This window comes from Gymnoscopelus braueri, assembly GCF_963280865.1.
Source record: "Gymnoscopelus braueri genome assembly, chromosome: 13".
Classification (NCBI taxonomy): Eukaryota; Metazoa; Chordata; class Actinopteri; order Myctophiformes; family Myctophidae; genus Gymnoscopelus; species Gymnoscopelus braueri.
In genome coordinates this window covers 10,606,180-10,618,457 of record NC_137615.1, presented here as the reverse complement: position 1 = coordinate 10,618,457, position 12,278 = coordinate 10,606,180, and the positions used below count along the sequence as shown (strand labels likewise).

The 12,278-nt window shown below is 44.9% G+C and overlaps 1 protein-coding gene across 1 annotated transcript in view; it reads right to left on the bottom strand.

Moving 5' to 3' along the window:
* Positions 1 to 10,480: 10,480 nt before the first annotated feature.
* stx1b (syntaxin 1B) overlaps positions 10,481 to 12,278 on the bottom strand; it is a gene marked incomplete at its 3' end in the record, with an annotated part of 82,542 nt that continues 80,744 nt past the window's right edge. The window contains exons 9-10 of the mRNA XM_080446769.1: positions 11,722 to 11,832; positions 10,481 to 10,561 (exon numbers count right to left, since the gene is read on the bottom strand). Coding sequence (XP_080302895.1) covers positions 10,481 to 10,561; positions 11,722 to 11,832 — 192 coding nt within the window. The remainder of the gene's footprint in view (positions 10,562 to 11,721; positions 11,833 to 12,278) is intronic.

Genomic DNA, 12,278 nt, shown 5'->3' with positions numbered 1-12,278 from the left:
GGGGTTCTTGAAATACAATAAAAAAAGAGAACCACTACAGTACACTACCTGGGGACTGAAAGCTTGGCATGGGAGGTCGTCTTTGTGTGTGTGTGTGTGTGTGTGTGTGTGTGTGTGTGTGTGTGTGTGTGTGTGTGTGTGTGTGTGTGTGTGTGTGTGTGTGTGTGTGTGTGTGTGTGTGTGTGTGTGTGTGTGTGTGTGTGTTTGTGTTGGCCCCTGGGGGCCCCTGGAGGCCCCCAGCGGTCCCTGTGCATTTTGCGTGGTCATAGAAAGCCCTTGTTTTTCTCTGTATTGCAAACATTGTTACTAAAGGCCTGTGTCGGGGGTTGTATATATACTTGGTGGTGAATTTGGGGCCCAGCCTGGCTATGAACTGCTACTGTACACAGAGTCACTTCTCAGGACTGAGTGTAGTCTAAGCCCTGGATCAATTGAAACAGAGTTGGGTTGCGGTGTGGTTGGTGTTTTGGGCAGAGAGACATACACGATAGACAGAGAGAGAGAGAGAGTTGGGCTGTCCTGTCTGGATTTTCAAAGTAATCAGGGGGAGTGGCTTGGAATCCTGTGGAGGCAGGGGGGGGTGGCGGGTTCCGAATATGGAGGGAAGCACTTTCATCAGAGGAACCAGTGGGTGGAGCCTCTGGAACTGGGATGGTGGAAGGGGGTGTGGTCTAGGCTGCATCGACACCAACGAGTATTTTCATTATTTCAACAACTCAGATTCAGTCTTCCGATCTAAACAAGGGGGAAACCCACAAAACCGGATTCCCCCTGTTTTGACAGCCATGAAAACCGATCTGAACCCTAACAGACTCTCCGGGGGGAAAAAATTGTACATCTCTCTGTGGCTGCATCTTTTAGTTCAATCAAAAGTGCACCCTCAGCATCCAACAGTTTTACATGTTTTTTTTCCCTCCCCCTGGGTCGTTGGGTAGAAAACACATGTGAAGAGGTTGGTATGAATGCAGCGTTTGGGCTGAATGTGGCAAACTAGGACAGTGGTTCTCAAACCTTTTCATGTCAAGGACCCCCAAATGTATTATCTTTTCAATATTTCTTTGAAAATAGTAGATCTACACGAGCGTGTAGATCGGCTATTTTCAAATAGCCACTGCACTATAGGGTTAAAGTGGTTAAACTGATTTTGATGCTGCTGTAACTAATTTGGCTGGCGACCCCCTGGGACCCCCTCAAGGACCCCTGGGGGTCCCCGGAGCCCACGTTTGAGAACCACTGGACTAGGACACTTCCTGTGCGACTTCCTGTCTCTCACCCATGTGAGGAAATGCTGGATGTACGTGGGTCAGACAGCCAATAGAACGGTATGACAGAGGCGGGAAAGGTGAAGGATTATGGGGGGGAAAAGGACAGGGATCGAACCGCCGTGTCAACTTTGACGGGAACAAATATCTCAGTAGATTTATACATAGACATGCAAGTCATTTTTTCTCTCTTTGAAGATTATTTACAATAATTACATAACACAAAGAATCCAGTTTCAGTTTGACAAAATTGCGAGCATTCAATATTCAATATTACTACTATTATTTATGATAACATAACTCCATTTGTATGTCTTTAAATCATTGCTATTATAGAATCGTCATAACCTCCCTTTTTAAAGTTTTCCATTTTTGTTTGATCACGTTTTTGTGTGAAGCCGTTCCTTCTCCCTCTGGGTTTTTGCAAAAAATTTACTGCATTTCTCTTTGTTGTATATAGTCATAATAATGATAATAATAATAATAATAATAATAATGTATTTGTTATCTAAGTGTGTTAACTCGTTCTTTTTGCCTGTGGCAGAGACCATGTGGGCGTGACCTACCATCATTGCCCCTCCTCCTAACTCCTCCCACCCCTTCCACTAAGAAAAACAAAACAAAAACACTGTTAACAACCCAAATACTGTCTCAGAGGATTGCGAGAGCAGAAAGACCCACGGACGGACGGACGGACGGATGGACGGACAGACGGACGGAGGTATGGAGCATAAATAAACAGAACAATAATCAACAATAAAAGATCTAGCTGTGGCTTTGTATTGTAGACAACAGCAGACAACAGAGAAACAAAACAAACCCCAACAAGATGTAATTTTTAGAATCATCCAGAGGTGGGGCACTTGAACAGCTTTAGTTTTTTGTTTTTTTTTGTCATTTAATGAAGGAAGGATAATAAAATGGCCAGAGAGAATGGTATTTGTTAAACAACTGACAACATGTTGGCTCTCTGATCCAAACTGAGGAGCAGAATTCCACCGTATCAGTCCAATGTGTTGGCATTTTGAGCTAGCCGCTGCTTCAATAAATAAATAAATAAATAAATGATTGGTTGGAACATCTACAAAGCCTGTTTTGTCCCCCGATCACAAACGTGCTGAAAACCAAAAAGACAAAATGATGTGCAATGAGTCCATTTTCAGCAGGTCTGTATAGTGCCTCTCTGGTAGAGAAGAAGCACACCATGTTTGTCCTCCTCCTATTGCCGTACCCCACCTGGACAGAGACTGTACAGACAGTAGTGTGGTATGGCTGCAGAGCCGGGTGCATGCAGATAAACAAACATGTTGCTATAATACAGACACAAATGTGTTACCTCTAACTCTAATGTGACTCCTGCTTTGAAAAGGCCACAGTGCTTTCTTTCTTTCTTTATGTCTTGCAGAACGACTCCTTCTCTGGGTTTATGGGGCTAGCTAGCTGGGCTGGCTTAAAAACATGAACACGTCCTTCTTATCGCAATTATATCTTTCCAGTTGTCTTCATCATCTCACACACCCCGATTCTAATAATGAAAGGAGTGTAGAGATGAGAACAGAGACAAGAGGCTTTGGCTAGTTGGATTTGACCCAACAGAAAGCTGCTTGGAGTTCAGCTTGCCCAGCCTGCCAGTCAGGGAAATACCATTATCTGGTCAGCTTGCGGCTGACTGGTTTACTGGCTGGCTGACTGACTGGCTGGGTTGGCTGAAAGAGCTGGCTAGCAACACCTGAAACCTAGAGGCAAGCGTCGATGCTGCAAGAGGCTGTTCACAACCTAATGACACCCAAATAATAATAATACAATAAATAAATAATAATAAAGTACCACAGTTTTTGCCATAATGTAACGTAATAAGTGAAAAGGAGAGTACATGTCACAATATATCATAGGATGATTATGTGTCATATTCTTCACTACTTGGACCACAAACTAAGACTAACATCTAAAGATGAGCCGAAAAACGGGGTATGTCGTTATCGCGGGGGGGTAAATCTACTTTTAATCAAGTCTGTTAAGTTTTGATTGGCGGACAGACCAACATGCAGTAAGTTGAGGGTTTGGCAGGCAGGGGAGGGCGGTGGCGTGGGGTTTATTTTGTCTCGATTACTGGAATATTTATGGTAGTGATATTACGACAGTTACGTTAAGATGTTTCCCTTTGTGACGAGCATCTCAATGTAAACTACACTCGCGTTGTGCTCTTTGTTCTATTGTATGGTTTGGAGAACACATGGTGTGGGGGAGGGGGGGTGAAAAACGCTTTGGTTTGAAATTTCACAATAAATATAATAACCATAATATTAATAAATATGTATCCTTTCATTTCTTCCCTTTCTACTTTTTTTTCCTCTTCTTTCTAAAATGCGAAAAGGGGCGAAACTTATCAAACGGCTGCAACCCATGGACCTGATTTCCAAACTATCTCCGCACGACAAACAGTAATGCACGCACACGCAAACGCACACGCACGCACACACACACACACGCACGCACGCACACACGCGTGCATACCTATACATACCAGTCTTGTACCACTGTGGCAGAGGGGGGGGGGGGGGGGGGGTTCGGATGCATGCATGCACACACTCACATACTGTACACGTGGCCACAGGGCCAGCTCACAAGTTGCAGGTTCATTAAATCGTTTTACAGAGACTCGTACTAAATAACACCAGAGAGGGATCCAAACGACACAACACACTGTCACCACAGAAGCCAACAAGCAGTGAATGAAGTCAGTTTTGTCTAATTAAAATAAATTATTTTTTGGGGGCAGGATAAAGGTCAGGTGGGGGGGGGGGGGGTTGATGAGGAGGATATGATAAGATTCACAGCTGCTTACTTGATTCGTCCAGCCCACTCGACCCACTACGGTGGCCCTCTTAAAGGGCCAAAAATACGACCAATTCCATGGACATCGTCAGTTCAACCCAACAACCCAACTGTCCCCCCTTGTCCTCTCCTCACATAACTAGAAAAGTAACCTTACTGCCTTAGTTTTGCATTTGTGTTACTTTTTGAACATACTGCATGTTAATTAACACAGTTTATGTCCATCGCTTTGTCCAGGAACGCAAACTCGCGTCGCAAACTAGACAGACACCCACTTCTCGGAAGAGAGATGCTCTAAATGAGTGTCTGCGAACCGACAAGCCAACAACTTGCACAAGATATTGGAGGGAGGTCAGGTGATGGAGGTGGTGTGGGGGGGGGGGGGGTACAGGCCAGCAGTAAAGTGCACAATAAGGAAAAGACGGGTGGGGCGGGGTGGTGTGGTGGGTGCGGGTCAATAAATGACAAAACGTCACCATGCAAACTCACAAAGCTCAAACTTTTTGCATGCCTGTTTTATCGCAACACGCCAACAAACGGTGGGGGCGGGGCTCTCCGAGAGAAGGGGGCGTGGCCCCGAGCCCTCGCCATCATTGTCATTCCGTATAAATAATCAATCACAACAAAGACTTCGATAAAGAAGAAGAAAGAGAAATCATATGGTTAGAAAGATGGAGGGGTATGGTGTCTTAAACACTCAGAAAAGGTCCATCTTAATCGAATGAGCCCCTATATACTTCGTTGTACGACAAATAGTGAAAATTGCACATATACAAGCTCACCACTCATCGCATCAGGACACACTGTGAGCTTGTTGTGCGCTTGCTTCCGAGGAGCTTTAACATTTGGGGAGTTTCATTTCTTGTGTTGCTGTTGACCTGATAAACAACACCCATTTCAAGATGGCTGAATAGATGAATGGTCAAGAGACACACACGCACACACACACACACACACACACACACACACACACACACACACACACACACACACACACACACACACACACACACACACACACACACACACACACACACACACACACACACACACACAGGATCTTCATGTTTATAAAGTCATGCTGGAATGGTGCGAGGGGACGCAGTGGAATTGTCTCTCTTATCTGTATTGGTGGATGGCAATCAAACTCTTCCATTCTACTCCTCTACTTTGCATCCATCCACCCTCCAATCCCCTTGGTGACGACACGTCTGCTCACTGCCACCACAGAGGTTACGGTGACAAAGTCACCTTGCCCCGTTGGCCAGGCAACAGACGACTGACGGAAATATGATGAAATGATATGTGAATACTATAGTTAATCGTGTATTATGGAGATGGTTGGGTCCCGTTCATGTTTACACAGTACAACCAACGCGGCCTCACAACTACCACACCATTAAAGGCAAATTCAGAAAAAGATATCCAACTGTTCCCTAACCCAGAAGACAAGATTGCTTCTACCTCATTTGAGATTCAATGGCGGTTGGAACACTGCACTCATTACTCATTACTGCCACTTAGTGGTAAGAGTGATGGGCTTAATCACCTCATTATAGAATAAATCAGGATCCATTGGTGGCGGTATACACAAGAGAGCAGTCAATCACCCCTGCACTCGTTGCAGAAGAAACAAGCTAAGAACAACCAACCAGTTGAGTAGAAACCTGAACAGATTCCACAAATGAAATACCTGAATCGAACGGAACAGAGGGAGCGAGAGGGAATATGATGACATCACTGGTGGGGTGGGGTGAGGGGTGGAGGGGGGAGGGGGGCCTGGAGCGACTGGTGGATGTAAAACGTGTTGAGTCATTTTGCTTTCCTGTGTCGGCGGGGTTAATATCTACAGGACCGGGCGTAACTCTGTCTCTAGTTGTGTCAATTCATCAATGTCTATATACTGTGTCAATTCATCAATGTCTATATACTGTGTTTTATAAGGAATAGGGAAAGTAGCCCACCAACAAGCTCACCACGGGTTGCATTTTCGCAGTTTTTTTACATTTTGAAGATTTTACATTTATAGGCGAAAAACATTTCCGCCTATAATAATGACATGCCCAAACTAGGGCCACCAGGTTGAACGTGGTTTAAGAGCTTCTGTCCCTGTGTGAATGTGTAAATGAGAACAACACAATATTCCGCTAAACCTACTGACATTTTGTCCAATTCAATTTTAGACACAAATCTATTGGATTTTGCTGTTCAAGGGACACGGGGGGGGGGGGGGGGTCACTACACTTTGGTTTCAGTATGAATACAAGTCCGTTTTGGTTTTGGGAGGTAAAAAAATAATAAAATAAAAAGATAAATAGTTGACTGCACCTCCACTCCTTGTCCTGTTAAATTGTATTTACAATATCAAGGACATATACAGAAAACACATAAATGCTAACTAACTAACTAACTAACTAACTACAAACGCTGCATAAAAGCACACAGTATTGGACAAAAAGCACTGATTTATTTCCCCGTACAAATTCCTTGGCGTGGCATCGCTACCAAGTCAACACAGCTCATTTGAACCTGAAGTCATAAACGTGGAGAAAGGGCTCCAGAACATGATAGGACAGAATCTAGAAAGAACCTCTATAGCTGGGTGATGTTCAAAGTCACCAAATCTAATCAAATTGTATAGCAATTGAATTATTGCTTCCGACATTGAGTGTATATGTTTTTAGGGACGTTGTGCGGGAAATGGGGCATATGGTTAGGGTGAATTCATGTGAGAGAGTGTGGGGGGAGGGGTATGTAGGCAAGGTGAAGGGAATTCAACTCTCTACGGCCCCCACCACACACACACACACACACACACACACACACACACACACACACACACACACACACACAGCCAGACACGCAATACACAGCTGAGCTGAGATTCTGTTGCATGGAGGTGGCCCCATACTGTCAGAATGTTTCAGCTCATCTGCCTCACACGTACACACACACACACACACACACACACACACACACACACACACACACACACACACACACACACACACACACACACACACACACACACACACACACACACACACACACACACACACACAGGCTGTAGGTGGGATGGTGCTGTAGGCTGTCTGTATCTGAGTCAGGCTTAGTTGCGGCGCTGAAGCATTGTTCACATTATTAGCTAGCCTCTTGTGTAATGCCGTAAAGAATGAATGACTAACCACAACCTATCTCGAGTAAAAAATATTCATATATATATAACCTATGTGGCACTGAAATATTGTCTGCAGTTGGACCACCAGCTTCTTCTGTTGATGGCAGAGTTTAGGGGTTAAGTGCCTTGCTTAATGGGACCTCGCCGCCTGATGTTCGTGACAACATTGTAACCATGAACTGTAGCATTATGGTCGGGTTAGCAATTAGCATTACATTGTGCTGTAGGTCCCGTAATACAGTAGCATAGTATTATAGGCAAAATATGTAGCCTTTCCACCTTTTTCTATTGTGACGGTAGAGTTTAACTGAACCACAACCTACAGCACAGGACAGAAAGTAGCCTATACCTCGGTGCCGAGGCAAATGAACATTCATTACCCCATATTGCTTAGTTTATGCTCCGTCACGTGACGGTGTCGCGTGCTGAAAATAGCAGATCTGCAAGGTCACAACGCGTCACATCCACGAAGCATTATGAGCTTGTAGATCTGCTATTTTTAGCATGTGACGGCGGCGTATGCCGAAGCGTAAATCGGGCTTAAAATGTACAATCACAGTCCCGCATGAATTGAGCCGCAATCTTCATAATCGTGTTACTTTCATGTTGCCTGTGTGTGTCTATGTCTAGTCTGGGCAGCTTGTGCTACTTTTATGCACAACAGGTGCCAGCAACCAGCATAATGCTGGGTTGATATGTGCCGTTGTTAATAACCATTGTGCTGAAAAGTGTGTCATGACCAAACTAGGCAAATAGATGTGTTGAAAATGATACAGTTTTGTAAGAGCTAACACATGATGGTAGCCGTCGCCACCATAGCATGATAAATAACACGCTATACTGCTAGCCGTAGCATGATAAGGGTACTCTATAGGCCTCAGCATGATAAGGGTACTGCTAGGCCTCAGCATGATGAAGGCTAGTAGTAGCATGACGATGCACAAGGAAGGGTATGTGTTGAGGGAACTGATTCATTAATATGATAATGTCGAAAATGAAGTTTGTGTGTATAGAGGGTTACGTGGACGGTTGCTTATAAACGTGTTCACCACCTTTCCAATAAGAACATCTATATCTAACATTAGCATGCTACGTGTCACAATCCTCCCAAACCAATAGCACCTGTATTATCTCAGGCATCTACGCGGTGTGTAATATGTCATTACTATAGATGGAAGAGTAGTGGAGGGATGGAGTGTGGGAGGGGGGTGGGGGGGGGGGTTCGGGGAAGAGGAGAACTTACAGGCAAATGCTTCAAACCATATAAGGACGTAAAGGAACTGCGTCTAACTCTACGATGGCAGGCCGGACACTCACAGGACACGCCACGCACTGGGAACAGCATCACCACGGAAAAACAACCAAGCAACGAACTAACAAACATTCCTCCAAAAAATACAAAACAAAAAAACGAAACACAAAGCAAAACCAAACCAAACCGAAACAAACAACAAACGTCATTATTATGCCACTCAGGTTCCAGGGCAAGCAAGGTTGGTAAGGTTCCTAAGATTTGGGGTCGGTCTTGTTTGTTCATTAGGTGTTGGGATTTTTTCTTTGTTACTTTTTAACGCGTTCTCTTCATTTTGAGAATCTCCCGGAAGAACAGTCGTGACGGCCCGGAGCTTGACTTATATGACCTCCGCCGATGCTATGGTTTTAAAAGCTACAGTTTTATTTCCATGGCGACAAGTGAATGACAGCCCTTTTACACGTGCAATTATTCGTCCCCTCGTGTCATTGGTCACCCTGACATGAACTCTTATTTCTCATTGGCCATCTTTAGGGGAAGGAGGCGGAACAAGTCATCTATATCTAAAGCTGCATAGTTCAACTGTACATCAGTTTCTCCCCTCCTTTCCAACCTTCCACCAGTGAGTCAAACTATTGGTTTTCTGTTGCAGGCCAATCATATTGGAAGAGGAAACCCACAGCCCCTCCCTCTGCTCTGTGATTGGACAGATGTGACCAGAAGGGGAGGCTGTCAGCATGGAAATCTACCAATCCAATAACATCCCTCCCCCACGGAGGTATTCAGCCAATGAATTGGTCATCTACAAAGCTGCATGGGTGAGTGGGCTTCCCCCATTGCTCAAAATATAAGGACAAATTAACATGCCCAAAGAAATTTGGAATGATTTGCCCACAATGTGGCAGATAAGGCTAGCTGGACTAAGATAATTTGATAGGCTGACTAAGGTGAATGGCGGAAGCGAGGGACCAATGAGAGAGTGATCTTAAGAGGCCTGTGAACCAATGGCGAGGCCGGTACCTCCCAATGACAAGGGGACCTGTCGCCTGGTCTTCTGAGTCTAACAGCATTGTGCGCAGAGCCAGTTGACAGCATGTCCTTTAGAAACCTCATTCTAGAACAGTAAATGTGACTCTAGAGCGCAGCTCTCTCCGCTGCAGCACAAATCTCCCATGTCTAGAACACATTTAGGTCCTAGAAGTAGGCTCGGAAGTACTCAGCTCTGGAACTGCTCACAGAAACCAACCGTTTATTTTCTCTAGAATGCTGCGTGCATTCTGGTACGTCGTTAGGATGTTCTGGAACGTGCTGGACCTTTAGCTCTAGACCCCCCGACACCCACCAGCTCTAATGAAAGGGATTTAGCTCTAGAACACACCTTGCAGAACTCACACCCCACACCAGTCACTGTTACTGTCATCAGAGACTCCCAAAAAACGAAAGAAACCCTTAAAAAATAAGAAAAAAAAGTGCAAAACAAACAAGTGAAAGTCATCTTATAGGTCATACATTTCTTTACAGGTAGCTAACCCATGTGTTGCTTCACATGTTCCATACATTTACATGTACATCTGTAATAAATATTAAGACTTATTTGTAACCCTCTTTTTCGTATACATTATGTATTTATGTCAGCTATAATGCGGTGGCGTTTTTAACGTTGATATATATTTTTTTTTGTCTTTGTTGTTTTTGCAACCCCCACCCAACACCTTGGTATGTCGGCTTTTTCCCCTCTTATCTGTGATTGGATAGCATTCTTGTTTAGTGTGGTGTTTTTGTTGTTTGTTGTAGGTTGTAGGTTGTTGATGTTGTTGTTGTTGTTGGTTGGTTGTTGTTGTTGTTGTTGTTGTTGTTTTCTTTTGTTTTTCTCTGCTGGCTGTCAATTGGACGGTCGGTCGTCGAGCTGGGTTTCAGTCGTCATGGCGGCAGCGGCGGAGGCAACGGGGGCTTCTAGAAGCCCAGCGTGCCTCCGATGCTAGACGCCAGGACCACACCCAGGATTACACAGCAGATGATGATCATGATCTTCTTCTGCAAGGTCAACAGAGAGAGAGAGAGAGAGAGAGAGAGAGAGAGAGAGAGAGGGGGGGGGGGTGAGGCACTGTTCAATCCCAGGAAGTATACCGTATTGATCAACATCAATGTTTTCTTATGCAGGGAGACAAAATGACTCTCTTAAAATGTGGTTTACATAGAAATACTTTCCTTTCTCAAGTGGGGAGGGGAAAGGAAAGGAAGGGAAGGGAAGGGAAGGGAAGGGAAGGGAAGGGAAGGGAAGGGAAGGGAAGGGAAGGGAAGGGAAGGGAAGGGAAGGGAAGGGAAGGGAAGGGAAGGGAAGGGAAGGGAAGGGAAGGGAATGAATATGTCAGTTCTGGGAGTTACAGAGACGGTGACTGTCATGATCTCAGTAGGTAGATCCAAAGGGGTTTGTACTGGTCAGTACTATGTACAAACCTTAAGGGTGCTTCAGTACTATGTACTAACCCAGTGTTCATTTTGACAGCAAATTCTGATTTAGTCTTAGGCTTTTGAATAAACAACACACCATTTAGTTTTAGTCCTATTTTAGTCATCTGACATTGTTTAGTCTTAGTCTAGTCTTAGTCGACAAAATTAACACCGTACTAACCTTAAGGGTGCTTCAGTACTATGTACTAACCTTAAGGGTGCTTCAGTAATGTGTACTAACCTTATAGGTACTTCACTACTTTGTCCTAACCTTATGAGTGCTTCAGAACTGTAAATGGTGACTCAACATTGTGTTTTATCCTTTCCTCACTACTGTGTGTTAACCTTAAAGGTGCTGCAGCAGCACTGTGTGCTGGTGCTACAACACTGGGCATGAAGCTCACGAGTGCTTCCATTCTGCATTACAAACCTCACAGGGGATTCCATTCCGTTTAATAACCTTATGGGTCCTTCAGTACTGCGTACTAACTTAACGTGTGCTTCAGTGCGGTTGTAGTGCCGCCTGGGAGGCGAACCCAGGACCCCTGGATCCGTAGGCGCGTACGTTACCAGTCGGCTAAAGAGCCAGGCTCGCTAGCGAGCGGGAAAACAGCACCCTATAAGCCTACAGTCATACTAACCTTATGGGGGCTTCAGTAGTGTGACGGGTGCTTCAGAACTGTGTACAAACCCTACAGGTTCTTCAGTACTGTGACAGGAGCTCAGGCACTGTGTGTACTAACCTTACGGGCCTGGCTCTGGTACTTGACGGCCTTCTTGGTGTCAGACACGGCTCGCTCCACATAGTCCACAGAGTGTTCCACGTTGTACTCAATTCTGTCAATCATCTCTCCCTGCACACGCGCGTACACACACACGCACACGCACACGCACGCACACGCACACGCGCACACACGCACGCACACACACACACACACACACACACACACACACACACACACACACACACACACACACACACACACACACACACACACACACACACACACACACACACCATTAGCATGCAACATACAAGCAACTAGCACATACCAATTATGTACAGCAGTGATTCTAAACCTTTTCACGCCGTGAACCCCAAAATAATCATATTTGAACCAGGGACTCCCACCCCGACAAGCACTTGGAATGTAGGAGTTGAGGCATTCGATTTATTTTGACTCGGTTCCACAGATAAATACTGTGAAAATAGCAAATCCACAAGCTCACAATCGACTATTTTCACAATTGTGACCTCTTTCTTATATTATTTGACAATTTTGCCAATGTTACACTAGTT